The sequence below is a fragment of the Sapajus apella genome, unplaced genomic scaffold (assembly GCF_009761245.1).
Source record: "Sapajus apella isolate SASKATOON/1434 unplaced genomic scaffold, GSC_monkey_1.0 scaffold89, whole genome shotgun sequence".
NCBI lineage: Eukaryota > Metazoa > Chordata > Mammalia > Primates > Cebidae > Sapajus > Sapajus apella.
This window is the reverse complement of record NW_022437029.1, coordinates 5,817,275-5,844,047: the sequence shown is the minus strand read 5'-3', so window position 1 is coordinate 5,844,047 and position 26,773 is coordinate 5,817,275. Positions and strand designations below refer to the sequence as shown.

The 26,773-nt window shown below is 41.8% G+C and overlaps 2 protein-coding genes across 5 annotated transcripts in view; one reads left to right on the top strand and one right to left on the bottom strand.

Annotated features, from left to right (window-relative positions):
• Positions 1–1,375: 1,375 nt before the first annotated feature.
• IL1RL2 (interleukin 1 receptor like 2) overlaps positions 1,376–26,773 on the bottom strand; it is a 49,493-nt gene continuing 24,095 nt past the window's right edge. For all 4 annotated transcript variants that reach the window (XM_032255545.1, XM_032255542.1, XM_032255543.1 and 1 more), the window contains 6 exons: positions 25,969–26,040; positions 19,649–19,778; positions 18,729–18,865; positions 11,884–12,027; positions 4,858–5,019; positions 1,376–2,434 (listed from right to left, as the gene is read on the bottom strand). In XM_032255545.1, the coding sequence (XP_032111436.1) occupies positions 1,941–2,434; positions 4,858–5,019; positions 11,884–12,027; positions 18,729–18,865; positions 19,649–19,778; positions 25,969–26,040 (1,139 nt within the window). In that variant the 3' untranslated portion in view covers positions 1,376–1,940. The remainder of the gene's footprint in view (positions 2,435–4,857; positions 5,020–11,883; positions 12,028–18,728; positions 18,866–19,648; positions 19,779–25,968; positions 26,041–26,773) is intronic.
• On the top strand, positions 13,708–14,239 carry LOC116534807 (60S ribosomal protein L23a). Its single transcript, XM_032255546.1, has one exon. The coding sequence runs from the start codon at positions 13,714–13,716 to the stop codon at positions 14,182–14,184; it is 471 nt and encodes a 156-aa protein (XP_032111437.1). The 5' UTR covers positions 13,708–13,713; the 3' UTR covers positions 14,185–14,239.

Here is a 26,773-nt window from a genome sequence, read left to right as displayed (position 1 = left end):
CAAGAGGAAAATGAGCGATGCTGATCTGTTCCGCACTCTGTCCCCTCAATCACCACTGTTCTCTTCTCTGAGCTGGTCTCTGGAGGCGGCCTGTAGTACTGGAGCAGGGCACGGGGCCTGTAGGGTGGCTGAGGGCATTCCCCTTCCTTCTGTGGAGTGCGTTTGAGACCAGGTCACAACAGGGAACCCCCCTGAGGGCGGTGGGCACCACCTCTGGCCATTTGACTAACCCCTGTGCAGTAAATGTAGACCGCAATGGGTGAGTGTCACTGGCTTGTGGTCTGGTGAGGATTTGGGAAATCCCCCCACTCCATTCCAATTCGAGGGCATCTCAACAGGCTGCCCCCTTCCTTCCCAGCCATTTCTCTCTGCAGGATGGAGGGAGCCAGAGGCAGCCACAGTGAGGGGGAGCGGGAGAGACGCTGGGATGTGTCCTCTCCGAAAGATAGGCCCGTGAACTTTAGAAAACAGATTCTCTAGCAATTAATTATTTGTAAGCAAGTGACCACACTCACAGGACATCATTCGAGGTTGTCAGCAAAACAGAAAGCCGACCCATGGGAAGAAAAGGTATTTTCTGGAAACCTCCGACTTACAGGAGACCAGCACTGTTGGTGAATACTTTAACAGCAATTTTGTAAGTCAAAAAGCTTCCCTCTTTTCAATATGCATCTCTAGTTTCTTTTTATTGAAAAGTATCAAAAATGTAAGAGTATTAATGAGTTACAGCAGCCGTTTTTAATGTTATTATTCTTAAAATGCATTTTAAGTATGTCCTACCTAAGAGCAATGGGGAGGCAATGGGGAGGCATAGCTTAATGGGTGCAGGATTTCAGCTGCAGAAGATGAAGCAACTCTGGAGTGGATGATGGTGATGGCCACACAACAGTGCGAATGTACCTAATGCCACTAAACTCTACACTTAAAAATTATTAAAATGGTACATTTTATGTTCATGTATTTTACCGAAATAAAAATTTTAAAAAGCAAATGTTAAAAAAAGAGGGTATCAATGTCAAGTCAGGGCCTCTGTAGGATGCTAAATGAATGTGTAATGTGAGGTCACCTTGGAACATAAATTCTTCCTGTGAATGAAGGCACAGCGCCTCCCAACCCACCTGCTCCCCACGCCATCCCAGGGCCACAGGCCTCCTGACACCCTCTCACTCCTGCTCCCATCCCCACCGGCTGCCTCTCAGGGCTGACTCCCTTCCAGCCCCCACTGACTGCTTACTAAGTCTCGGTGTTACCAACCACAGCTTCAGTGGATTGCGGTATGCCTAATTCCCTCAAGACAGGGTCTTGGAAAAGAGTGATGAGGGTTTACAGCTAATTGTTAGTATCAAAACTCTTTGTGAATCATTACCTTATAAATCGGCAGATAAAGCCTCTCAAGCATGGGCTTACTGGGAGGGTAACCAAGAGGTAGTCGTGGCCACACCTGTGGGTCCCCACTGGTCTGGGTGACTTTTAACTCTCTCTGGAAGCAAAGTGCTAAGGCTGTGATCACAGCTCTTTGTCTGCACTGGCAGAGTGAGAGACACAGACACAGCAAATGACACCTGAGCACAGGCCCTGCGGACACTGGACAGCCATGGACAAATACTGCTATCCTTGCCAACCCTCTCCTGGTGCTAGACTGCCCTCCTCCTGTCCCCTGACAGCGCAGGCTCCCATCTCAGACTCCATGGGTGCCTTATCATGGGCAAACTTTCGGGCATGTCCACTGCCATCTCTAAAACCCTCTGTGTCCCATTTCCAAGGGGCCCAAGTGCATACCCACCCAGGGCTTCATGAGTGCTCAAGTGTATCAATGAGCCCATAGGCTAACAAGGGCCTTCTGCAGAAGCCCTGTCTTTCCCAGAAGCAGCAGCTCTGATCAAAGCAAACAAATGATAACAAACACAACAGACTCTCTCACTAGTATGCACCTGCCAGCTTCAGAGCGGAGAGCCCCGATGAAATGCGTCCTCCTCCAGCTGGGAGCCACCACGCAATGATAAACCCCCTGTCAGTGCGTGGTGAACCTCGTGTCCTCCTCCCATTCGCTCACCTGCCATGCAGTTGCAAGGCGTGTGCTGCAGGAGCTGGACTGGAGGAGACGGTGGACACCTTCTGGGCGGCATGTGATATCTCACTGTTTTCCAAAACTTGGTCTTTGCACACTGTGACTGCTCTGTGAAGTCCCCATGCCACCGGATGGCCCCGTGCTTCTGTCTGATATACTGAATTGACTCCGGCATGGCTGTGTAGTCCTCGATTTTCTCTAGCTCAATGAGAATGACCTTCATCCCATCCTGGATGAGGGCACTGTAGACTGCAATTTGTTCTTCCGGCAGGTTCTTTAACAGGCCAAAGCCCAGCGATTCGGGGACCACAATCACCATTAGCCTCCTACACAACTTAACATTTTCATCGATGACATTGGCCACAGCTGGAAATAAAGAAAGAAGACTCAGAAGAGCTCACAATTAAAACAGTCCAGGGTCATAATGCTACTGAGAATATTAGAAACAGGCTCTGAGGGGAGAAAATGGACTTTTTTTTTTTTTGAGATGAAGTCTCACTCTTGTTGCCCAGGCTGTAGTGCAGTGGTACAATCTCAGCTCGCTGCAACCACCGCCTCCCAGGTTCAAGTGAGTCTCCTGCCTTTGCCTCCTGAGTAGCTGCGATTACAGGCATGCACCACCATGCCCAGCTAATTTTTTTTTTTTTTGCAACATTCAACATTTATTGAGTACTGGCCATACAACAGGACAGGAGTGGACATTGGTGGTACAGAAGTAAGCAACGCAGACTTAGTCCCTGTCTTCCTGGAGTTCACGGTCTAGTTCTATACATCTTTTTTATTTATTTATTTATTTTATTGCATTTTAGGTTTTGGGGTACATGTGAAGAACATGCAAGATTGTTGCATAGGTATACACATGGCAGTGTGATTTGCTGCCTTCCTCCCCATCACCTATGTCTGGCATTTCCCCCAATGTTATCTCTCCCCAACTCCCTACCCCCCACTGACTCTCCCCTATTTCCCACCAACAGACCCCAGTGTGTAGTGCTCCCCTCCCTGTGTCCATGTGTTCTCATTGTTCAACACCCGCCTATGAGTGAGAACATGCGGTGTTTGATCTTCTGCTCTTGTGTCAGTTTGCTGAGAATGATGGTTTCCAGGTTCATGCATGTCCCTAGAAAGGACACAAACTCATCGTTTTTTATGGCTGCATAATATTCCATGGTGTATATGTGCCACATTTTCCCTGTCCAGTCTATCATCGATGGGCATTTGGGTTGGTTCCAGGTCTTTGCTATTGTAAACAGTGCTGCAATGAACATTTGTGTGCACGTGTCCTTATAGAACGATTTATAATCCTTTGGATATAAACCCAGTAATGGGATTGCTGATGTCCAGCTAATTTTTGTGTTTTTGGTAGAAATGGGGTTTTACCACTAGCTGGTCTTGAACTCCTGACCTCAAGTGATCTTCCTGCCTTGGCCTCCCAATGTGAATTAATAGAAATTTTTGGAGTTTTTCTTTTCTTTTCTTTCTTTTTTAACATTTCTCACCTTTTCTGTGAAGCCTTTGTGGCTTTCCCTGAAGCACTGGTCCTCTGTAGTCATGAATCATGTTTTGCATGTGGTTTCTTGGTATGTCACCTTCCCTGGCCAACAAGTATCTGATGATGCCTGACTTTGTATTCCCAGACTAGCTGAAGGTCTGCTGTACATTAACAGATGAACACATTTTTAAAAATAGATTTTAAAAGGATAGGAAACATGTAGTTAGCTCAAATGTTGCGTTAATCTTGAATCTGTGTTTTCCTTTTGTTCTTTATAGTTATTTAAATGACCAGGAGTGATGTGACTAATTTAGAAACCAAATAACATGTCCTGATGACTGCTTGGGGAAGGGAGGGTTCTTTAAATTCCCAGCTCTGCAGATGCTATTCAGTCTATGGTCACATCTCATAGCAAATAAGAATAGACTGGAACCTCCCTGAGGACAGGCCCTTTTGCTTGGCTGATTTTCTAGTGCCTAGAATAGTGTCCATCACATAGAGGTTTTCAGTAGATATTTGTTGAATAAGTGAGTGAACTGACATTTGCTGGTGACTAGGAAAAACAGTTTATTTCAGATTTCAGCCATTTTGCTGTGTAGCCTTCCAAAAAGGAGAACAAAGGGACAGGAAAGCACTGTTGTGTGAGTGTCTAAGATGTGCTGAGCTCCATGCCGGGGGTTCCTTCTCAGGTTTTCTCATTCAGTGCTCTCATCTGAGTCAGGGAAGCACTCCTCTCCCCATTTTACAGATGAGACAACTGAGGTTCAGAGATGATAACTGAATTGTCCAAAGCCACCTTCTTCAAATGGGAAAAGTAAACTTAAAACTTCCGTTGTATTTAGGGAGGGGAAAGGCAAGTAGGATTGAGGTTTATAAAACCAGCTTTAAGCACGACCTGATTTACATATTCAAACCAATGGGGAAACAACCCAGCCGTTTGTCTTAGGGACGTGAGGGCAAATGACCACTTGCCACCTTTCGTCACTGGCCAGCTGTTCAAGCGAATGGCTTAACCATATACTCACTGAAAGTGAGACGCGCGCTGCTGCAAGAATCCCAGGCACTGCGTAGCAGGGAGGAGCCTAGAGAGGGCAGCAAGCTTGGGTCTAACTAAGCTCCTTGGCTGGGGGCTGGGGGCTGGGGGCTGGGGGCTGGGGGCTGGGGGCTGGCAGGTAGGGGGCGCTGCTCACAGACGTCCTGTGGTTCCATGGGGAAGGCCAGCAGAGTCACCGCCATTAGTAAAGTGGAGGAACAGAGGGGTCACTTTCCTTGTTATTTTTATACCTCACTTAAAACACACCTTGTCCAGGGAATTCATCTCTGCCGAATATAAATAACTTATATCCACATTGTCTCTCCAGCACCTCTGGCAGGATCTTCAACACCAGGGCGTCCACGGCGTGCCTCTGGCTTTCCTTGTGGGGCTTGGGGTATAAGACGTAGGCGTCATACAGCTTCCCATCTGAAAAGGAAATGGACAAGCGCGTGGAATTGCTGCTACCAAATTCTTTCATGTTAACAAACCGGAAGCCTGAGTGGCTACCGTGCTGTCCTTCGGCCTGGATTCCATGACTTCAGAGTGCCCAGCTGGCTGGCTTGGTGCGAGGGGCTGCCAAGCAACATCATCTCCTCTCACAGATGGACCCCTCAGGGAGATGGTCTTATCCTCACTGCGGAGAGTGAAGCTGAGGCTGAGTAGGTTGCATCACATTTGTAATTCCTAACCCCGCCCCGTATCTTCTGATTCTGAGCCCACCACTCCCCGTGATGTGGCCAGAAATGAGAATTAAAGGCAGGAGACTCGTCCAGTGCAGTGGCACATGCCTGTAATAAAGAAGTTCAAGCAGGAGAATAATTTGAGGCCAGGAATTCAAGACTACCCTAGGCAACATAGCAAGACTTTCCAAAGAAAATAACTTTTTAAAAGTTAGCCAGGCATGATGGCTCACTCCTGAAATCCCAGCTACTCAGGAGGCTGAAATGGGAGTTTAGGAGTTCAAGGATGTGGCTAGGTGTGGTGGCTCACGCCTGTAATCCCAGCACTTTGAGAGGCCAAGGCGGGCGGATCACCTGAGGTCAGGAGTTGGAGACCAGCCAGGCCAACATGGTGAAACCTTGTCGATACTAAAAATACAAAAAAATTAGCCGGGCATGGTGGTGGGCACGTGTAATCCCAGCTACTCTGGAGGCTGAGGCAGGAGAATCGCTTAAATCGCTTAAATCTGGGAGGCAGAAGTAGCAGTGAACCAACATCACACCATTGCCCTCCAGCCTGGGCAACAAAAGTGAAACTCCGTCTCAAAAAAAAAAAAAAAGGAGTTCAAGGCTGCAGTGAGCTATGATCATGCCACTGCACTCCAGCCTGGATGACAGAATAAGACCACATCTCTAAAACAAACAAAAAAAGGATCTCTAAAAGAAACAAACAAAAAAAGCAGGAAACTCTACCCATTTACCCATGTTACCCTCAGTGTGTCCTGCGTGACGGAGCACTGTCCTAACTGCACCAGGCAAAATGGGATGACTGCCTCCTGATTCAGAACCATCAGTGAATTCCATCACTACAAACCCACAGACTCAGGTCTGTGAAACAAGAAAACAAGCAATTGAGCAGACTCTAATAACCGGCAGTGCTGTTGAGAGAAGTCAAACCCAATGGCGCAAGTCATCAGCATCAGTATTTATTGAGCAACCTCAAAAGCAGCCCCTGTGTTGATCAACGCAGAGATGAATAAGACATAGACCTAACTGGGCAGACCATTCATATGCAGAGGGATGAAATAACACAAGGCACTACAAGGCGACGAGAGCCAAACTAACAGAAAAGACAGGAAGAAATTGAAAAAAAATTCACAATGAACATGGGACAGCTCTTGGATTTTAAAGGCCGGGAGAGTTTAGGAAAAAAAAAAGTGAGGGTCTAAGAGTGGATGGTAAACAAGCTTGCAGGGGAGCATCATCAGGACATGGAAGGAGGAATGATTCCCTACTTATGAATTGTGTGAATGAATAAGGAACGTCAGGAGGACCAGAGGGCTTGAGTGGAAGAAGAGGTAAGTGTGAGTGTCTCATTGGAAAACACGATTTCGAGCTTTAGGCTGTTTAGAAACTCAGGCAGCCTAGTAGGTACTAGAGACGGGTGGTGTCCTTTTCTATTCCCTTTTCATGAGAGGTTGTTTGATGAATAGACTCACAGAAAGGGGTGATTCTAAGATTAACAAGGGAAAGGAAAACGTTGTACTCTTCCAGTTTTTGTCCAAATAATAGAAATAAAAACATGAACAGATCTTGACAGTTTACATATCACCTTTTCTCATTCCATCAATTCTCACACCTACCACTGCTGACCTTCGGGTCCCTGCTCACCATTCTTGGCCATCTCTTATGGAGAATGGTAGTACACACACACGTACACACGTGCACATGCATGCACATGCAGTCATACACATGCATGCACACACGCATGTACATATGTGCACACTCCTTCTCTGCCTCACCACCCCATCATGAAAGGAAGCTGTGTGAGAGTGGAGACTTTGTTGGCTCCCTGCCCTACCCTCAGCCCCTGGAGCAGGACTGGGTTCAGAGGAGGCTTCTGTCAGTGCTCACCAAATGTCCAAATGAAGGTTAATTTTAAGGAGGCTCAAAGAGCTTATATCTATGTTGGGGACAAAGTTGAGGTCAGACTCAGCTTTTTAAAGTGTGATCACAGGGCAGGTACAAAAGGGATCACTAATTTGTGTCTTGAATTGTCAAAAACCCAACACAACTAAAACTCCTTGTGGAATCTTAAAGGTCACTGGGAGCACCACTTAAATAAGTGGATACGTTTCTGTGTAAAATTTCATGGCACACATTCAACTTTCCAAAGCCAGAGGATTTTTTTTTCTGTAGATAGAAGATGGAAAAAGAAACATTTCATAAGGTTCTTATGTTTCTGAGCTTTTGGAGAAGGAATTAATTTTCCCATTTAAAAATGTGATATTTATCCTTTGGTTTCTGATAAAGGGCTGGGTGAGTTGATGCTGGGTTTGCCACAGAGAATAGCTTCTCCAGTAAATACGGTATTTCCTGGTCTTTTCTAAACTTCTAAACTACACCAGACGTGGAGGCTTATTGTCACCTGCCTCAGGCCCTGCCACTAGTATCTCTCTTCTCTCAATCTGTTTCTCCTTTTTTTCCTACTGCTTCTGATTTTTTTAAAAAAACAAATAAACCATGTCTGCTAAGTGTATTCTCTCTTTTGCAAATGTTTCCTCTTTCTAAACAAGATGTCTGAGGATAAAGGTACTTGTTGCTGTCCAGCTTCAGGATCAGAAGAGAGCTGAGTAGCAAGAAAGTCTCACATCTTTTAAAAATTCAAAATATGCAAATGCACCCAATTTTTTTGGTTACCTTTTTTTTTCTTTCTGTCTAAACTTTTGAATAGAAATAGAACTTGCTGATGTTCTCAAAATGTAGTGAGTTTTCATCACTTTCAAATGACTAATTCATGATTTACTGACCAATATATTAACAGCAAAAGATCAAGTTGTAGTCTTTTGCTTTTTGCATCAGGCCACTGATTTTGAAGAGCCTTGCCAGGCAGCAGCGCCTCAACATTTCCCAGCTTTGCCTCTCATGATCAACTGTGTGGGACATGGTTGTATCTTCAGGTTATGAGTAAGGAGGCTGAGACCAGCAAGGCTGAACGATCTCTCCAAAGACTTCCGACTGGTGAGTGCATAGCCTTGATCTAAACCCAGGTCCACCGTTGCTTTTGTTGTGGCTAAAATGAGAAATGGGAGCAGGAAATTTCACAAAACATATCCCTGATTAGTCCTGTGCAACTGTGTCAGTCTGAATTTTCCAGAAGTGGCCCCAGCAACATTTCCAGTCCCACGTGTTCTTCCAAAACTTTGCCACGCCCCCTCAAAGACACAGAGTCTATTTCTACTCCCTTAAAATTGTTATGTCCTTCTTGGCTCTTAGCAAAAATATGTAAAAGCTCATTCACAGAAATTAATAGTTATGAAATATTACCTAAAAATCACTCAATTCCCTACTTTCTCTCAATTTTAGGCCTGATCAAACCAGAATAGTGGAAACGTCAGATTCAATCTGGCCTTCACACAAATGCTTTTACTGAACTGCAGGAGGTTTGGTGGTTTAGCCCAGCAGGCATAGAAAACACTAGAAGAAACGCCACACAAAATGTGCTGTTACGTTTACCAAGGGAACGTTGTTACAGTCAAGCTTCCCTACACCATGCCTTTTTGAAATGAGGACTCCCTATGGAAAAAAAAACACAAAATCTGCCTTTGGAAATTAGTCTCAGAACAGGCCGTGTTCTTGCATGAAAATTTGAAAGGCTGTTGTGAACAGCACACAGTGGATCTTGTTGTTGCCTTTGCTTTAGCTTGGAAAGAAAATTCACCTTTAATAATTGTTAAAGATGTCATTCACTCTACCCCGACTTGGTTTCCCTTTGTTCACTGATCTATTTGACTTGGCTTCATTTTAACCATTCTATTCTACATGCACATTCTCCAAAGACCTACGTGGAGTACGGTGAGGCATATTGAAATCTCTCTAGGAGATGTGTACACAGACTCTTCCATCCTCCTACACACATGCACTCCTGCCAGGAGAATTTTCAAAGCTCTAGTTGCTTGCTAGAGAAGATATGGAACTTGCTGACTTCAGCCAGGCCTGAAGTTTTAGGAGTCAATGCCTCCTCCTAAAACGGTGAGTCATGCACACCAAATTATTAATTGAGTGATAAAGCTTAGCTAACCCAGTCAGGATAAACAACTCATCCTAAGAAGGACATTATTTCTTGCTTCCTCATTTTCATCTGTTAATCGGTATTTCCTGATTCAACTCAGAAACTATCCTTAAGGGGAACAAGGATGTAAACAGGATCTGGGACTAATCTCAGAGTTTCATTAGTAGTTCACTGTGAAAGTCAACACACAGAGATATTACGGGGTCGTTCTCGTAGGCGGAGCTGTAGAGAATTTCATCACAAAATGCACACATACCTTCCTGAATCAGGCAAATAAAAATAAAGAAAAGAAGAATCCCTGGCTGCCTGTCAGCCTCCCTTGCCAAGTCCTCTTCCCACCGGTGCAGTCTGGGCTAAGTCCCAGTCTTGGCAGAGGGCGGGGCTGCCTCTCTCATCTGCTCGGCCCCCACTGCTCAGCGTGAGTCACTATTCCTGTTTTCTCTTCCTGCTAAACTCGACCTCACTAGCAGCCTCCCCACACACTCTGCACAACACCCATAAGTCACAGCTGTAGTCACGCTCCTGGGAGTTGCAGTGACTCAGTGAGAGCGTGAGAGAGACACACTATGGGGCCTGAGCTTCCAGGAAGAATACGTAAAGTGACACAGCCTTCTGCTCGTCAAAAAGTAGAAAGCAACTGAACCACTCACATCTGTGTCAGAAAACAGTAACTGGTGGGGGACTGAACTGTCTTCTTCTCAAAGACATGGGTGTGCTTAGACAGGGTGGTTTCTGCAGAGGCCAGAGCCAAAAACAGAGACCCGTCATGCCCAATCGAACTATCCACAGTGCTAGAAGCACTTCAGGTTGTACTGGACACTCAAGGTTCGGGTGACTTTTGTAATTAAAAAGGAGTTAATTGCTTTCTACATTGCTTGGGTTGCTAATTTTGAATTCTGAAATTTAATTAGGAAAAAGTCCAAGTTAGAATATCTATGTTTTATCAAACATGCGGATAACAACTTGTGCCGTGTATTTGATATGCAAACTGGCACCTGATGCCAGTGACCTCTTTTATGTTTTAGCTGCCCATAAAACATTCTTGGACACTCAGTTTCCCTCCCTTTCCTGCTCTTGTCACTCAAGCCTCTGGACTTAAAAGGTATAAATTTGTGCATCTCCACACAGGTTCAGCTGCATGAGTTTCTTTGGGCTTATATTTATTTTTCCATCTAATTAGGGGACATTAAAGCAGATTTATTACTTTTTCAAGGCCTTAATAGACTGTTTCTGTTCTAAGACAAAACAAAACCGAAAAAAGGAGCACGAAGAGTCACAACCACTATGGTGGGAAATGCCAGGCTCTCAGGAGTCAGGATCACACTGCAGCGTTTCCCTGCCAAACAGCACTGGCAGGGAGACTGAAACCCACAGCTGTGGTGATGGGGATTTGTTCTGACCTCCAGACAAGCAATGGAGGCTGCCTGTACCCCACGCCCCAGCTGCATGCTTCCATGTACTTCAACTCAGTTATTCCCACTGTCAAAAAGCAGGATTTAATCACTTTCCCTTTCTTTCTTTCTCTGTTTTTTCAGGTGGAGTTTCACTCCCGTTGCCCAGGTTGGAGTGCAATGGCGCGATCTCAGCTCACTGCAACCTTTACCTCCCGGGTTCAAGCAATTCTCCTGCCTCAGTCTCCCGAGTAGCTGAGATTATAGGTGCGTGCCACCATGTCCGGCTAATTATTTGTATCTTTAGTAGGGACAGGGTTTCACCATGTTGGCCAGGCTAGTCTCAAACTCCGGACCTTGTGATCCACCCACCTTGGCCTCCGAAAGTGCTAGGATTACAGGCATGAGCTACCGTGCCCGGCCTCCTTCCTTCTTTTCTCCCTTCCTCCCTTCTCCTCCCCCTCTCCCCTGACCACTCCGTTGCTTCCTTTTTTTTCTCCCACCCTCCATTCTTCCCTCCCTCCTCCCCGTCTCTCCCCTTTCCTCTGTCTCTTTCTCCCCCACCCCCTTCTCCTCCCTTCCTTCTTCTATTCCTTTCTATAGCTGAGAAAAAGAAAAAAGTTAAATATCTTTCTAAGTTTACACAGGGAGTAAGTGGAGAAGTCACATTCAAATTTGGGTTGATCTCTCTCCATATCTGAGAGTTGAAGACTTAAATCCCCTCAGGCACAAGTACAGGGCCTAGAGAGAGCGCCAACCGCAGGCAGCTCATCCCTCTCCATAAAACAGATTCCACAAAAGCACCCGTTGTGCTGAGCACACGTCACGGATGGAGAGAACTTTGCTCTTGGACAAACTTTCCTGCAGTGGATGGAGGATGGATGTGGAAACCTTTGTAACATGGTTGCAGCAGGACATAGAAGATGATCTCCCCCTGCTGCTTAGCAAACATTTCCTCAATCACAAGAGCCTTAAACCTTATCTGACCAAGTGATGCTGGTGATTAGGGACAAATCATTTCTCTAAAGCATAGGCAGTTCCAAGGAGATTCCTTTTCCTAAATTTGCCAACAACTTAGTAAAATACACCAAAGTATATTTGAAATAGTTGTATATGTATAACAGGCTGCCAGTTTTGAGACATTTTTTCAGTGATTACACACACTTACCTTCTATGGTCCCAGTAGGATGGAAGGCACTTCGATACCAAAGAACAATGTCAATCTTAAAAATGTTGTAGATGTACACAACAGACACGGCCACAGCCATCAAGGCAATAAGCCCTCCTATCAAGTAAGCTCGAAAATCTGGAGCTACAAATGACAGCAAAAAAATAAAACAATTATAATTATGAAAATGATACAAAGAGTCCATTACTTTCGTTACGAACATAGATCATGTTATGAATGCCAAATGGAAAGGTATTGGGTGTCAATGAGGGCACTGCTTAAATATTTCTTTAAAGCCAAATGAGGGGTATGGGAGCAGAATAATCTCATCTGGACCATGATTGTTAGGAAACAAGTCAGTCCCTGGGAACCTATGAGAGTAAAAGCCTGCAGAGCCCTAATTTCCAGTGGCAGACGCAGCATGGACCCAACTGTGTGAGGACTGCTTTCAAAACACACATGTCCAGGTTCTGCTGAGTCAACATGAGACTGTCCGGAGGTGAAGGCTGAGTATGTTCACGGGACACCTTCTCCAGCTGTTGCTGCTGTCTGTTCTTGATGACAATCCTATTATAACCGCTTTCCCAGCCACTCAAAGTTGCACAGCTGGACTCCCATCATTTTGAAAGAGCCAACCGTTGTCTCCTCTGGAAGCCAGCACCGCTCACTCCACAAGACAGGCCAAGAGCCAAACTCTTGCCTCATCCTTTCTGTGCCATCGATTTCCAGGCTGGGTGCCTGTACAAAAGACACAGTCTCAGAAAGAATGTTTACACCCTACTCTGCTTCGTGAATACATTGCAGAGCAATTGGGAGCCTAATTGGTGGGCAGGAGACAGCCAAGGAGCAGAACCAGCTCCTCCGGAACTTCAAGTCCCTGGAAACATGCTTCTACACATCCAAGAAAAGGAACAGCATGGCTTCTGCCTTACCACAGCCCAAACCCATACCACCAAAGAAGGCCCTCTAGGAAGGAAAGAATTAGAAAAAAGGAAGAAGGAGAGAGGAAGGAAAATCCTTCCTAGTCTTAAAACCCACTTCACACACTACTTCCTTCTTCAGCCCCTTCCTGATCCTCCAGTCCTCACTGGATGGTGGGGTGGGTAGAGGAGGAGAGGAAGATGGGGTTCTTTTTTCTGAGCCCCTAGGGCACTTTAATTTTTTAAGATTTTTATAGGCACATAATAGTTGCACATATTTATGGGGTACGTGTTTGCACATGTTTATGGGGGATATTTTGAAACAAACATACAATGTGTATTGACCAAATCGGGGCAATTAGGATACCACCTCCCCAAACATTCATCATTTCTTTGTACTGGGAATATTCCAAATCTATTCCTCTAGTTATATTGAATTATACAATAAATTATTGTTATCTATAGTCATTTTGTTGAGCCACCAAACACTAGATCTCATTCCTACTATCAAAGTGTATTTTTTTTTACCCATTAACCAAGCTCTCTTTATCCCCCATTCACCACTACCCTTCCCAGCCTCTGGTAACCACCATTCTTCTGTCTGCCTTCATGAGATTAATTTTTTTAGTTCTCACGTATGAGTGAAAACATGCAATAAGTGCCTTTCTGTGCCTGGCTTATTTCACTTAACATAATGACCTCCAATTCCATCCACTTTGCTGCAAATGACAGGATTTCATTCTCTTTAATGGCTGAATAATATTCCATTGTGCATCTATGACACAATTTCTTTATCCAGTCATCCATGAGGGATGCTTAGGTTGCTTTCATATCTTGGCTATTGTGAACAGTGCTGCAATAAACATGAGAGTGCAGATACCTCTTTAATATTCGGAAGTCCTGTCACAAGATGGCGCCGAAAGCGAAGAAGGAAGCTCCTGCCCCTCCTAAAGCCGAAGCCAAAGCGAAGGCTTTAAAGGCCAAGAAGGCAGTGTTGAAAGGTGTCCACAGCCACAAAAAAAAGAAGATCCGCACGTCACCCACCTTCCGGCGGCCCAAGACACTGCGACTCCGGAGGCAGCCCAAATATCCTCGGAAGAGCGCCCCCAGGAGAAACAAACTGGACCACTATGCTATCATCAAGTTTCCGCTGACCACTGAGTCTGCCATGAAGAAGATAGAAGACAATAACACACTTGTGTTCATTGTGGATGTTAAAGCCAACAAGCACCAGATCAAACAGGCTGTGAAGAAGCTCTATGACATTGATGTGGCCAAGGTCAACACCCTGATTCGGCCTGATGGAGAGAAGAAGGCATATGTTCGACTGGCTCCTGATTACGATGCTTTGGATGTTGCCAACAAAATTGGGATCATCTAAACTGAGTCCAGCTGGCTAATTCTAAATATATGTATATCTTTTCACCATAAAAAAAAAAAATATTCGGAAGTCCTTTCTTTTGGGTATATAAGCAGCAGTGGGATTGCTGGATCATATGGTAGTTGTATTTTTAGTTTTTCAAGGAACCACCATAATGTTTTCCACAGTGGCTGTAAAATACTCATCAAAGAGCTTATGGCCACCTACCCTAGGCCAGGCCATGTTGTAAACATCTTGAGGCCCAGGATTTCCCATTTACTATTGCATGTCTTTAAATACATGGCACAGTAACTAAGAACACACTTGGTGCCCAAAAAATTCATTAAGTCCCAGTGCAGCCAGTATAGATGCGCTACACTACACACTGGTGTCCAATCCAATCCTGGCCACTAGTGAGAACTTCTCACTTCAATCATAAGACAGATCCTTCCTGCTTTCCCGTCCTCTACTCCTCTTTGCCCTTTCCCAGCTCTTGTTATAATTCCTTCTGGGGGCAACATTGCCACCTCTCCCTTTGGGAAGGCTTGTGTGTCTGGGAGTGTTCAGTGTCTATGTCAGAGATCTTGGTATTGTTAACTGTCACGACAGGAAGACTATGCTCACGGTACTGATGAGGCTGAGAAAGCCTCTGGCACGTAGACAGAAGTGATGCTCTAAAATTCTCGGTCTCTTTACTCATTGCATTCAGGTGGGTTGATGCCCTCTGTTCTATAAACAAGCTAGAAGATAATTAAATTGGAAACAGGGCATTAATGAATAAGTCCAGAGGACTTGGGGCTTTGAAACAGAAATAAATGGGAAGCACATTGTTGATGTACCAGATGTCCTGTTAAGGTTAACGGTGGTATTCACCATCTGGGCCATTTGACTACTACAGCCTTCAACTAAGATGGTGGGTGAGCATGAGTAATATGCAAATTCACGGAAGAACAAAGCCAATTTAAACAACTTTCTAGAGACTCTGCTTCAGAAAAACCAAATAAGATTCAAATCTGGAAGTGTCTTCGACAAACATAAGGAAGTCAAACGGAGAAGCTATAAAGTTAGCTCTGTCCCCAGGTAAACCAACAAGAGGTTTGGACTTAAGAGGGTGAAGTTCCTAGGAGCTCAGTCAGGACAGACAACACTACATCAGCGGAACCAATGCTACTCTACATTTGAGATAAAATGAGTGTTGCCAGGAACTAAGGGATTTAGGAAGCACGAGCTTAAAACAAAGGGGATAAAGGACTCCATCCCTCCATAAGCTTGACAAGTGTTAACTAACTGGTCACAGCATTAGCTCCTCTGAGCCTGGACTTGGCCTCAGAATCCTTCGGAGCACAGTGCTTTCAGATACAGGTATTGATTGACTTACGACCTATGCAACTTACGACCATTCGACCTTACAACCACAATCGCTAGCCACGACTGCTCCGCGTCTGGCAGCGCAAACGTTGCCCAGCTGGGCGTACAACAGTGTGGACCAGCTTCCGGCAGCACTACCATCTCCGTGCACCATTTCAACTGTACATATAGCCTACTCAACTTACGACCAAATCATGTTACGACCCGTCCGCTGGTCCCAATCGTGGTCGTAAGTCAAGCACTAGCTATAGCTCAACAAGTCAGTATTGGCATGGAAATCACCACTGGTCAGCTTCAGTCTAGGTTACCCAATAAAGAACTAAAACTTCTAGATTGGGGCAGATTTAAGTTGTAACCACTTCAAGTCTTGGAGAATCTCCAAGGCTTCTTACAACAGCTTCTCCTCTTTTCTCTGAGGTGGACCCCGAGTCTCTTGCTCTCTCTGGCCTAAGCCAGGCTGCATTTCTGCTGTAAGCTAATGGGAGTCAGAGAGGAGGAAATGCCAGCAGGCTCTGCTTGGGTGAAAACAGGTTTTCAACCTGTCCTCACTGACCTACTGCACATTTCTGCTCTCATCTCAAAGTCACCTCCTTGGTCACAATATGAGCCCACAAAAGAGCCACCTTTGTCTCTGATCTGGCTCTCTGTTCTGTGGCGTAGAGGAAGGTGACAACTGGGAAATGAGTGGTAACAAGTAGATCAGGGAGGCCCTGAATGCCAAGCCAGAGTTTCCGTTTCACCGCCTAGTAGTAAATATCAGTGAATCACGTTGAGGAACGGTATGGCATTATATAGAAACGTTGATGACAGACTCTCACCTGGCAGTTCTACTCTCAATGATATATCCCGGAGGGATGCCTCTACATGGGTACACAGACACATGAACAGGAATTTCCATAGCAGTATTATTTGTTAATAGTTGCAAACTCAAAACAGTGCAAACCACATATTTATAGCCCAGTGGATAAACTGTGACCTAGTTATTCAATGGAATAGGATTCAACAATATAAATCAATGAACTACGCTACCTGCTCTATCAGTGATACACCGATAAGCCCCCCACACCTAAGAAATAAAACATACTATATAATTCTCTTAATATAAAACTCAAAAATAAATTATATTTTTAGGACTAGCAGCATAAATAGAAACTCAAGGAAATGACTTTCCTGAAAGTTGGGGGATGGTTATCAAGAAGGGAAGATCAGGAAGAACACGCAGGGGTTTTCAGACAATGCATTTTTCTTACTTCAGGTGATAGTTTCATGAGTGTTTGCTATACAATGACTTGTTATATGATGCAGATATTCTGTGTGTCCTTTACCATACGTGTGCATGTGTTATAACATATATGTATGTTATATTCCACAATAAAAAGGTATAAAAGAAAATCCCAGCTGATTTCTTACAACAGTTGTGGAAGATTTTATTCTCCTCATTTCACAGGTGAGGAGACACGGGCACAGAGAGATTGAGTGACAGTGCTGTGCTCACACAGCTCCTAAGTAGACAAGATAGGATCTGACCCTGAAAACCTGGCCTTAAAGTCCAGGGCAGGAGCCACTCTACCATCCAGCTTGTTAGTGGGAGTGGACAGGAAGAGAGGAATCTTCTGAACTTGGCAACTCACTGGGCCTTGGCATGAGGGAGGATTAGGGAAGACATCAAAATGATCCCAGATTTTGCGCCTGAGTAATGTGAAAGATACGGGAGTCCCATTAACAAAGGTAAGAAAAACAGAACCAGGAGGTTGGAGAGTTTAAACATGCTTTCTGACATCAGCCAGTGTATCTGCACTCCCATATGCAGTTGGAAATGCGGGGCTGTCATGGGGGAAGACAGAACACAGCTGGATATTTAGAATCTGTTTGCACCTGCCTGGGGATGACAGTTGACACCATAATGGGGAAAGAGATTACAGGGTCGAGGACACAGAAGGAAAATCAGCATAGATGATGGAACCTCATAGAGGTACCAGAGAGAGAGGTGGCAAACACAAGACTGACTGGGGAAAAGTGATGGAAAGGGACACTTGACGACAAGGAAAAGCCAATGAGAAGAGAAAAAATAGGCAGTGGTGACAGATGAGCCCAAGGGTCCTTCCACATGGCACAACCCAAGGATTCCCTATGCACCCAGGGTGAGGAGAGGGTACTGTGCTCACTCACAGTTAAGGCAGCTGAGGCCAGAACGACACTGGACTTCAGGACACAAAAATGGGGCAGGGAATGTGCACACCCAGAGCTGCAAGCTGCCGTGCTCAGATGCCTATTCACCAGTATTCTAAGGGAGGTCAGGGACACTTGGGAGGCCAGGAGCTCGGCAAAGGCAAAGGCACAGTTGCTAACTCCATACAGCAACCACTGTGTTTTCTGTTAGGGTCTAGAAAAACATTTCTGGTGGGACTTTAGCTGGATGTATGCAAGCGTAAGTTCAACTGATCATTAAAGAACACCAGCAAATTCAAGAGAGAGGACTCTTTCATGTAGCTAGCCATGTATGCACGCACGCACACGCGCACACACACACACACAAATGATATTAATAGAATCAAGAAGAACAGCTGTCTTGGTAAACCTCACAGCATTTAGCAAGGTATTTCATACACTTCCCCGGATATGTTATGAATTCAAAGTTATTCTCAAGATTCTGGCTTCACCCTCCACTGTCTATACACTGACTTTATCACTTCCAATGGATAATCAGTTAGCTCTGTAAGGTGCTCAGAGTGTAATTTGTATACACATTGAGTCAGACAGAAGCCTTCCTGCTTAAATATTCAGAATTCAGCCTCTATAGATAATTTTACAAAGTTACATGGTAAAAACACACATAGGCATTTTGACTTTATATCAAATTATTCATGAAAAATCTAAAAGGTCAAAATCAAAAGCAAAACATTTGGCAATCAAGCTAAATAAAGAAAAGCTTTTGTTTTCTTTCTGTTTTGATGTATAAAATCTCAATGTATTGAAAATATGGCACTTTCAAAATACACTGCAATAAAATCACAGCCTTGCTCCAAGAACATCATGAGCCATTGCATGAGCTTTTCTGTAGATTTCATATTGAGTTTGTCCTTTTAATCCCACCCTGATGCCTCACACTGAGCATTTAGAGTCACTCCTCCTTCAGATGTGTTTCCAGGCAGTCGTTTTGAACACTCCGAACAGTGTGTAACCCACTGGAGTATTACCTGGAAGCTGCAGTATAATATATGCTGTGGACACTCCAGCGTGGCACATGAAAGGAAGGCCATAATCTTCCATTTTCACTTCCAAGAAGGTGATGTTTACTGTGTACAAATTATGTTCCTGAAAAGAGACATAGCTTCTACAAAAGAAAAGAGGCAGTCATTAATACATGAGTTATATTTACCCAACATATTTTATAATCTGTTTTCTGGAGATAAAGTGTTTTCTTGGAGAACACTTTGGACTATCATGCTATCCTAAGAATACTTTGCTGTCTGGCCCAGTGAGTATGTAGAATGTATATTTTCAAATTTGCATTTTCTTCTGCATGGTGTCAAGGATGTATGGTTCTGTTAGCTACAGACATCGTCCTCAGTCCCACAGGCCCTTCCCCTGTTCTCGCTACATATCCTAACTTATCCACACTGCAGAACCCAATACAAGCTCCTCTGCCCTCTGACTTCATTAGTTTTATTTACACCACTCCATTTATACCACCGTAACTTGAGTTTATACCCATTCAATTAGCTAATGATTATGCACTATCTTCCCTAAGAGTCCCCATTGGTGCTTCTTTCTCATAGTAATGAATTATACTACTATTTCTTTCTTCCACTGTTGCAAAATACACATTTGTGTCATTTCCGGTGTTTGCCTAGTATGCCCAGGGCATTAAGCTTTGAAGGCCTATGGTTCATGATATAACTGAATGGAAGTGGGACTAATCTTAAGTAGTAGTGGAGAGAAATAGATCTTACTGCTCTCAGGGATACATATCTCCCTCACTATATGGTAGGTGGAATTGATAACATGAATCATTGAGAGGCAAAGACAGTAGGAGAAGGCAGTAGTGACACCAGATTCACTTAGACAGAGAAACCCTTGATAGCTTTGAGAGAATTCAGAAAAGCAAAACACCTACTCCACCCCTTCTCTGATTCGTTTGGATTCATTATAGCAAACATCCACTAAAGTGTTATTGACTCTCCAGCACCGTAGATTTGTATTATCCTTTGTGTCTGTTATATTGCAGTCCACAATCAGGGTGGTGCCTAAAAAAACAAAATCATCAATATTCACTGAAAATTCTACAAACTTTCAAATTTATTAACACCTGGATAACAAGTGCATCTTACTCTCGAGCCTCGAATACCTTTTGATTACCAGAAATACCCCCCCAGGCTAATGTTAATCTACCTTTTTCTCTTCCTGGAGAGAAACCATGAGGAGCAAGTGGACTTCCAGGACATCCATTGTAAACAAATACACATACATTGCCAAACATCGTCAAGTATACAAATGCCATGTGAAAACAATTTTACATGGCAGGAAAAGGGGAGGTGCTATTATGCCTATGTTAAGGATGCAAAAACCGATGTTTGGATAGATGGAGAGACTTACCCAAATTAATTAGAGGAAGAAATGAGATATTAACTCTAGATTTCTAACACCAAATCCAGTGATATTTTGACTTCAATAAATGTGGCCCCAACACTTTTCCTCTTTCCATTATCCTGCCTCTACACGCACTCACAAATTATATTTCATCAATTTATAGTCTCAGTGGATTTTGTCCCATGAGGATAGTAAATTGTAACATTCAAGGAGTGTCCTTTATTCTAAGTGATTTTTTTAAAAACTGGATTGTGAAATACAACACACATATACTAAAGGGTATAGAATAGAAATGTAGAGTTAATGAATTATCATGAAGCAAATATCTATACCATTTTCACCCCATCAAGAAAACAGGATATTGTCTGAATCCCAGAAGCAATGTGTTTTGTCCATTTTTTAATCAAATTATTTGTGTTGTTTTTTGTTTATTTTTGTTTACTGTTCAGCTGTTTGAGTTCCTAATATATTCTCAATATTAACCCCTTGTCAGATGCATAGTTAACAAACATTTTCTCCCATTCTGTAGATTGTGTTTTCACTCTGTTGATTGTTTCTTTTATTGTGAAGAAGCTTTTTGGTTTGATATAATCACATTTATCTATTTTTACTTTCATTGTCTGTGCTTTTGAGGTCTTATCCGAAACATCCTTGCCCAGTCCAATGACATGAACATTTCCTTAATGTTTCCTTCTAGTAGTTTCATAGTTTCGGGTCTTATATTTAAGTCTTTAAAACACTTCAAGTTGAGTTCTAAATATGTTAAAAGATAGGGGTCTAGTGTCATCCTTGTGCATGTGGATATCCAATTTTCACATCACCATTTATTGAAGAGACTTATTTGTTCAATGTGTGTTACTGGCACTTTTGTCAAATCTCAGTTGGAGGTTGATTTGCATGTTTATTTCTGGGCTCTGTATTCTGTTCCATTGATCTGTGTCTGTTTTCATGTTAATACCATGCTGTTTTGATTACTATAGCTTTTTAGTATATTTTGAAGTCAGGTAGTGTGATGCCTCCAGCTTTGTTTTCGGTTTTTGGCCTTTTGGTCTTTTCCTCAAGATTGCTTTGACCATTCAGGGTATTTTGTGGTTTTATACAAATTTTAGGACTGTACCTTCTCTTTTGTCAAAATAATGTCATTGGTATTTTAATAGGGATTGCATTGAATATTTCCTTTCCATACTTGTTAGTTGCTTTCAGTAGTATGGACATTTGAGCAATATTAATTTTTCCAATTAATGAACAAAGGATATTATATTCAAAGTGTTGAATGAAAATAAAAACTGCTATCCAAGAATACTATATCCAGCAAAGCTATTCTTCAGAAATGTAAGAAAAATGAAGTCCCTTCCAGACAAGCAAAAACTGAGGGAACTTATTGTTACTAGACCAACTTTACAAAAAATGCCTAAGGAAATGATGCAACTGAAAGTGAAAGGATGATAATTACCACCATAAATACATGTGAAAGCACAAAACTAGCAGAGGTTCAAAATCAAATTCAGAATATTTCAATGCTATAATGGTGTTATGTAAATCTTTCAAGCCTCTAGTACTAAGTTTAAAGGTCAAAATGTTCAAAAATAACGACAGACACAATTAGTTATTAAGGGACACATAATCTATAATGATGTGAATTAAGGCAACAAAAATATAAACTGTTAGGGGGAGGATAAATGGCTGGAGTATTTTTATGTGACCAAAGTAAAATTGTAATAAGCTTAAAATAGTCTATTATAATCACAAAATTCTTTATGAAGAAACAAAGGATCTGCAAAACAACCAGAATACAACTAACAAAATGTCAGGAGTCATGTTCTTACTGATCAATAATAATTTTGAATGCAAATAGATTAAATTATCTAATTCAAAGACATATAGTGGCAAAATAAATTTAAAAAACAAAACAAACAAACAAACAAACAAGAACCAACTATGTGCTGCCTACAAGAGACTTACTTTACTCACAGACTCACAGTAGGTCCACTCAGGATACATACATATACATTGAAAGTGACGAGATGAAAAAAGATATTCCATGCAAATGGAAAACAAAAGCAACCAGGAGTAGCTACACTTATATCAGGTAAAACTTTAAAATTATAAGAAGAGAAAGAAAGTTGTTATATAATATTCTAGTCTGTTGTTGAATTCTCAATTGCATTTATTTCATTCATTGACTTCCTAAGTTCAGATTTCTCTCTGGTTCTTTTTTTATGATATCTATCTCTGTTGAATTTCTTATTCAGATCATAAATTATTTTTCTGATTTCATTGAATTATTTGCTTATATTCTCTTGTTATCTAGCTGGGTTTCCTTAAGATCATTATTTTGGATTCCTTTTCAGGCATTTAGTATATTTTATTTTAGGTTTGTTACTAGAGAATTATTGAGCTCCATTGAGATGTCACGTCTCCTGTTTTTTCATGTTTCTTGTGTCCCTATGTTGATAGGTGCACATCTAGTGCAACAATCACCTCTTCTAATTTTATGGAGTAGCTTTCTTAGAGAAAGATATTTTCCGTAGATGCATCCTAGCATGTCAGTTAAATAGGGCATGTTGGCTTTGGTTCTAGAGTCACAGAAGTGTAGTCTTCATGCAGTTTCTTCAATTACAATCCACATCTGTAATATCTTTGAGTATCTCAGTGGCCTAGGCTGCAAGAGTTTGTACTGACAGTGGCATGGCTTTGCAGGGTGCTGGGCTACCAGGTTGGTTCTCAGGCCAAGGGTGTGTGTGCACACACAGTAGGTCCAATGGAAAAGGGCTGTGGTCTTGCCAAGGGCAGGACTGCTGGCCTGGTTCTCAGGCTGAGGGTGAGCATATATACCCTCATGGTTATGAGGGTGAGCAGAGAAGAACTGCTGGCCAGGGGAAGTTTCCCCATTGTGCAGGACTGCTTGTCCATACAGAAAGCAGGGCACTATGTACATTTGAGCATGAGGATCACAGTAATTTCTCAGGGCTTATACTCCAAGTAACCAGGATTGTGGAGTTGTAGCCACCCCGTATGAACATGGCGGAATGATGGCAGAGCCTTGGGGGTGGAGAGATGCAGTGGCTAGTGGCCCCCACAGCAGGACTCACTCTAACAGTAGCTAGAATTCCAAGATAGTGCCATGCTGTAGCAGAGTGGGTCACGGGGGATAAGGGTGCGCACAAGGTAGTTTCCTGCATTGGAGCAATGCAGCCATGAGAACTCCAGGCTGCTCCCCACATGGCTCAGGGCCTGTGAGGACTGCAGATTTCTTCTGTAGCAAGAACTGCAGGTGTCTGTAGTACTAATGAAGGTTGCAGGGGCCTTCTGCTTACACCTTTTTGCTGCAAGAAGTTTCTCTTGGCTCCAAGTCAATCTTGGTGGGGGAAAAAGAGTTACAGAGAAAGGGTGATTTCCTCCCCTGTCCATGCTGCCATCCTGAGTTTCTGTGCTCCACAGGGGCTCCATCATTTCTATGCTGTACTCTAGTGCTCTCCTTCAGACACTCTAATTAAAATGTAGCTTTTTATTTGATATTTTGGCCCTTTTGTAGGGGAATTAGTGCTAGAAACCCCTAGTCAGCAATCTTGTTGACATACTAATCTACATTTTTATAATACATTTTAATACTTACAAGGAAACGGCTCTCTTTTTTCTTCTATTAAATTTTTCTTGGTTAACTCTTTCCAGAATTTTTGACAGAAATTTTAGAAATGCTTTGACAAGTTTTAGTATATTCAGAAAAATTTAATGGGTATTATATTAAACTTGAATTATTAATCTAGGAGAAATAACATTTTAATACTGTTTCTTTTTAGAAACATCTTTTGGAGTTTCACTAAAACACATATTCTTTTATGTTCCACCTTAAAATGTTGCATTTTTAATCATTTTGACAAGTCTTTCTAATTTCTTGTTCAGTTGTTCCTTACTATTTTGATACTTGTATTGCAAATGTGAATGCCGTTTTCCCCAATTACAAAATATATGCTATTTTAGGCATGTAAAAATTCTATTAACTTTGAGTGTTTATTTTGTATTAACATTAGTAAGCAAATGCTAGTGATTATAGTTTTTTACTTAATTTTGTTAAAATTTCTAAGTAGAAACCAACAGATCAAGTTTTACAAATTATAAGTCTATCTTCCTCCCTCCAAGACTTCTAAGACTCCCTCTTATCTAAACACATTGGCTAGAATTTATAAAGGCAGGAATGGGAAAGGAAGTCAGTTAAGAGAGATAAAACATCCAAATTTGTCTTTTAAAAGTATTCATATAGTGAGTAATGTGTAGACAATTATCCTTTATTATGGGCATTATTATTTCCTTGAAAGTTTAAAAGAATTATTCTAAAAATATATGGGCCTAGTGGCTTTTAAACAGACTTCATCTCTTTATCATTTGTTGTTTTGTATAAACTTTCCTATATTTCTAAATGTTTTATATTTGGTTGTCTCTGCATTTAGGAGATTAGATTTGCTGGAAGTTTATCTTTCTCCTCCATCCCCACCACAACTCTTCTGCCCTTAACCAACTCTGGGACACACTGTATTAGTTTATTTTCCTTTAATAAATTCATTATTTTCTACTTTTATTCTTGTTGTTTTTTTATAGAATCAAATGGTTAATTGTATACTTTAATTATTTCTACACTTAATAATTGTGTTATTTAAAGATATAAACTTGTTTGGAGTACAGCATTGGTCATACACCATGACATTTGATATGAAGTATTTTCACTATCATTATTTTCTAATATTCCTTATCTATGGCTTTGGTTCTCTAACCAAAAATGCAATAGCTGAAAGATGGATTTTCTGTTGTTTACATTTTTTAATATTGTTTAGTTTTAATTGACAATAATTGTATATATTTATGGGTACAATGTGATGTTTTGCTATGTTTATATTATAGAATAATTAAATCAAGCTAAGTAACAAAGCCATCACTTCACATACTTAATGACTGTGATTATTTTATTGTTTTGGTTTAGTTACAAATTTTTACATTCACTGCATCATGATTATACCCCATGATCTATACAATTTCTCTTTTGGACTCTGAGTTTTACATAGATGTTCTGAGAGTGATCTATGTATTAGACACATTACTTTTACTATATTATTTGAGCCATGTAGAATCTTACTTTCCTAGTAAATTTCTCAGAGCAAGAGTATGTTCAAATCTGAAACAATTGTGTTGTTTTATGTATTATATTTCTGAGACTTTTAGCATTATGTATTTTGATACACTACTATTTGGCACATATAACTTTCTATTTTGGGAGGTGTTGGGATTTTTGCTTAATTTCCTTTTTCTTCAGATGTTATACAACATATTTATTTTACTAGTGATTATTTTTAAGTTTTAAAAAATAATTTGACCCCTTTTTTCTAGTTAGATCCCAAACTGAGATAATGCTTGTCGATCCTTTTCCACGTAGATTAAGCAATACAATATAATAATTTTTTTCACTCCTTTAATATTCCTTGCAGTGTGAGGGAATATAATCCAGAACTCCTGGTCAACATTATTTAATAATAGTTTTATATTTATATTATGTACTGTCTTCTTCAAGAATATTTGCATTTTCATTGCCTTTGCATAAATGAATTTATAGTAATCACTTTAGGCCCATAGTGTTCACTGCCAGACTTCTCTGCCACCACAACTTTTCCATGCTTCGGCTCTCTGGTGTTTTATTTTGATTCCTCTCCCCATGAGCTCAGTCAGGAATATCCAAAGTTGGAAACTAGGTGTGTATGGGATTCATCTTCATCCTTAAGGTTTAAAATATTCACCAGGATAAGCAGACATAATAAGCTCTTCCCCTAGTGATTTCAATGGCTTCAATGATTTACTCACCTAGCTGTACTTCAATTGAATTATTTTTTGGATAAATGATTTTAGGGATACTTCCTCCATATTCAACTCTTTCTGTTAAGAAATCATACCCACAGGAAATTGTATTAGAATCACATATGACACATTCCCAAAAACTTTGATGCAATAACACGAAGCCCTGCAAAGCAGACAATCAGCTCTGTTCAAGAAAAATCAAAACCTACACTGTCACAAAATCTCACTCCATAAATACATATTTTCAACCGGAAGTAACTGAATTGCCAAAAAAAAAAAAAAAAAAAAAAAAGCTAGAAGCTGAGCTATGAGGAGAGTTCACTTTGGCCATTATATTTTGGTATAAACTATATATGATATATATATATAAGATAGATATATATCATATATATATAAGATAGATAGATAGATAGATAGATAGATAGATATATTTTTTTTTTTTTTGAAACTTAGCTTCACTCTTGTTACCCAGGCTGGAGTGCAATGGCGCGATCTCGGATCACCGCAACCTCCTCCTCCTGGGTTCAGGCAATTCTCTTGCCTCAGCCTCCTGAGTAGCTGGGATTACAGGCACGCGCCACCATGCCCAGCTAATTTTTTGTATTTTTAGTAGAGACGGGGTTTCATCGTGATGATGATCTTGATCTCCTGACCTCGTGATCCACCTGCCTCGGCCTCCCAAAGTGCTGGGATTACAGGCGTGAGCCACCGCCCCCGGCCTTATATTGTTTATAATATAAACTAGTAAGCTTGTATAATAAAATTTCATTACTTAATAATCCAAAAACACTTTTCAAGCAGTGGCTATAAA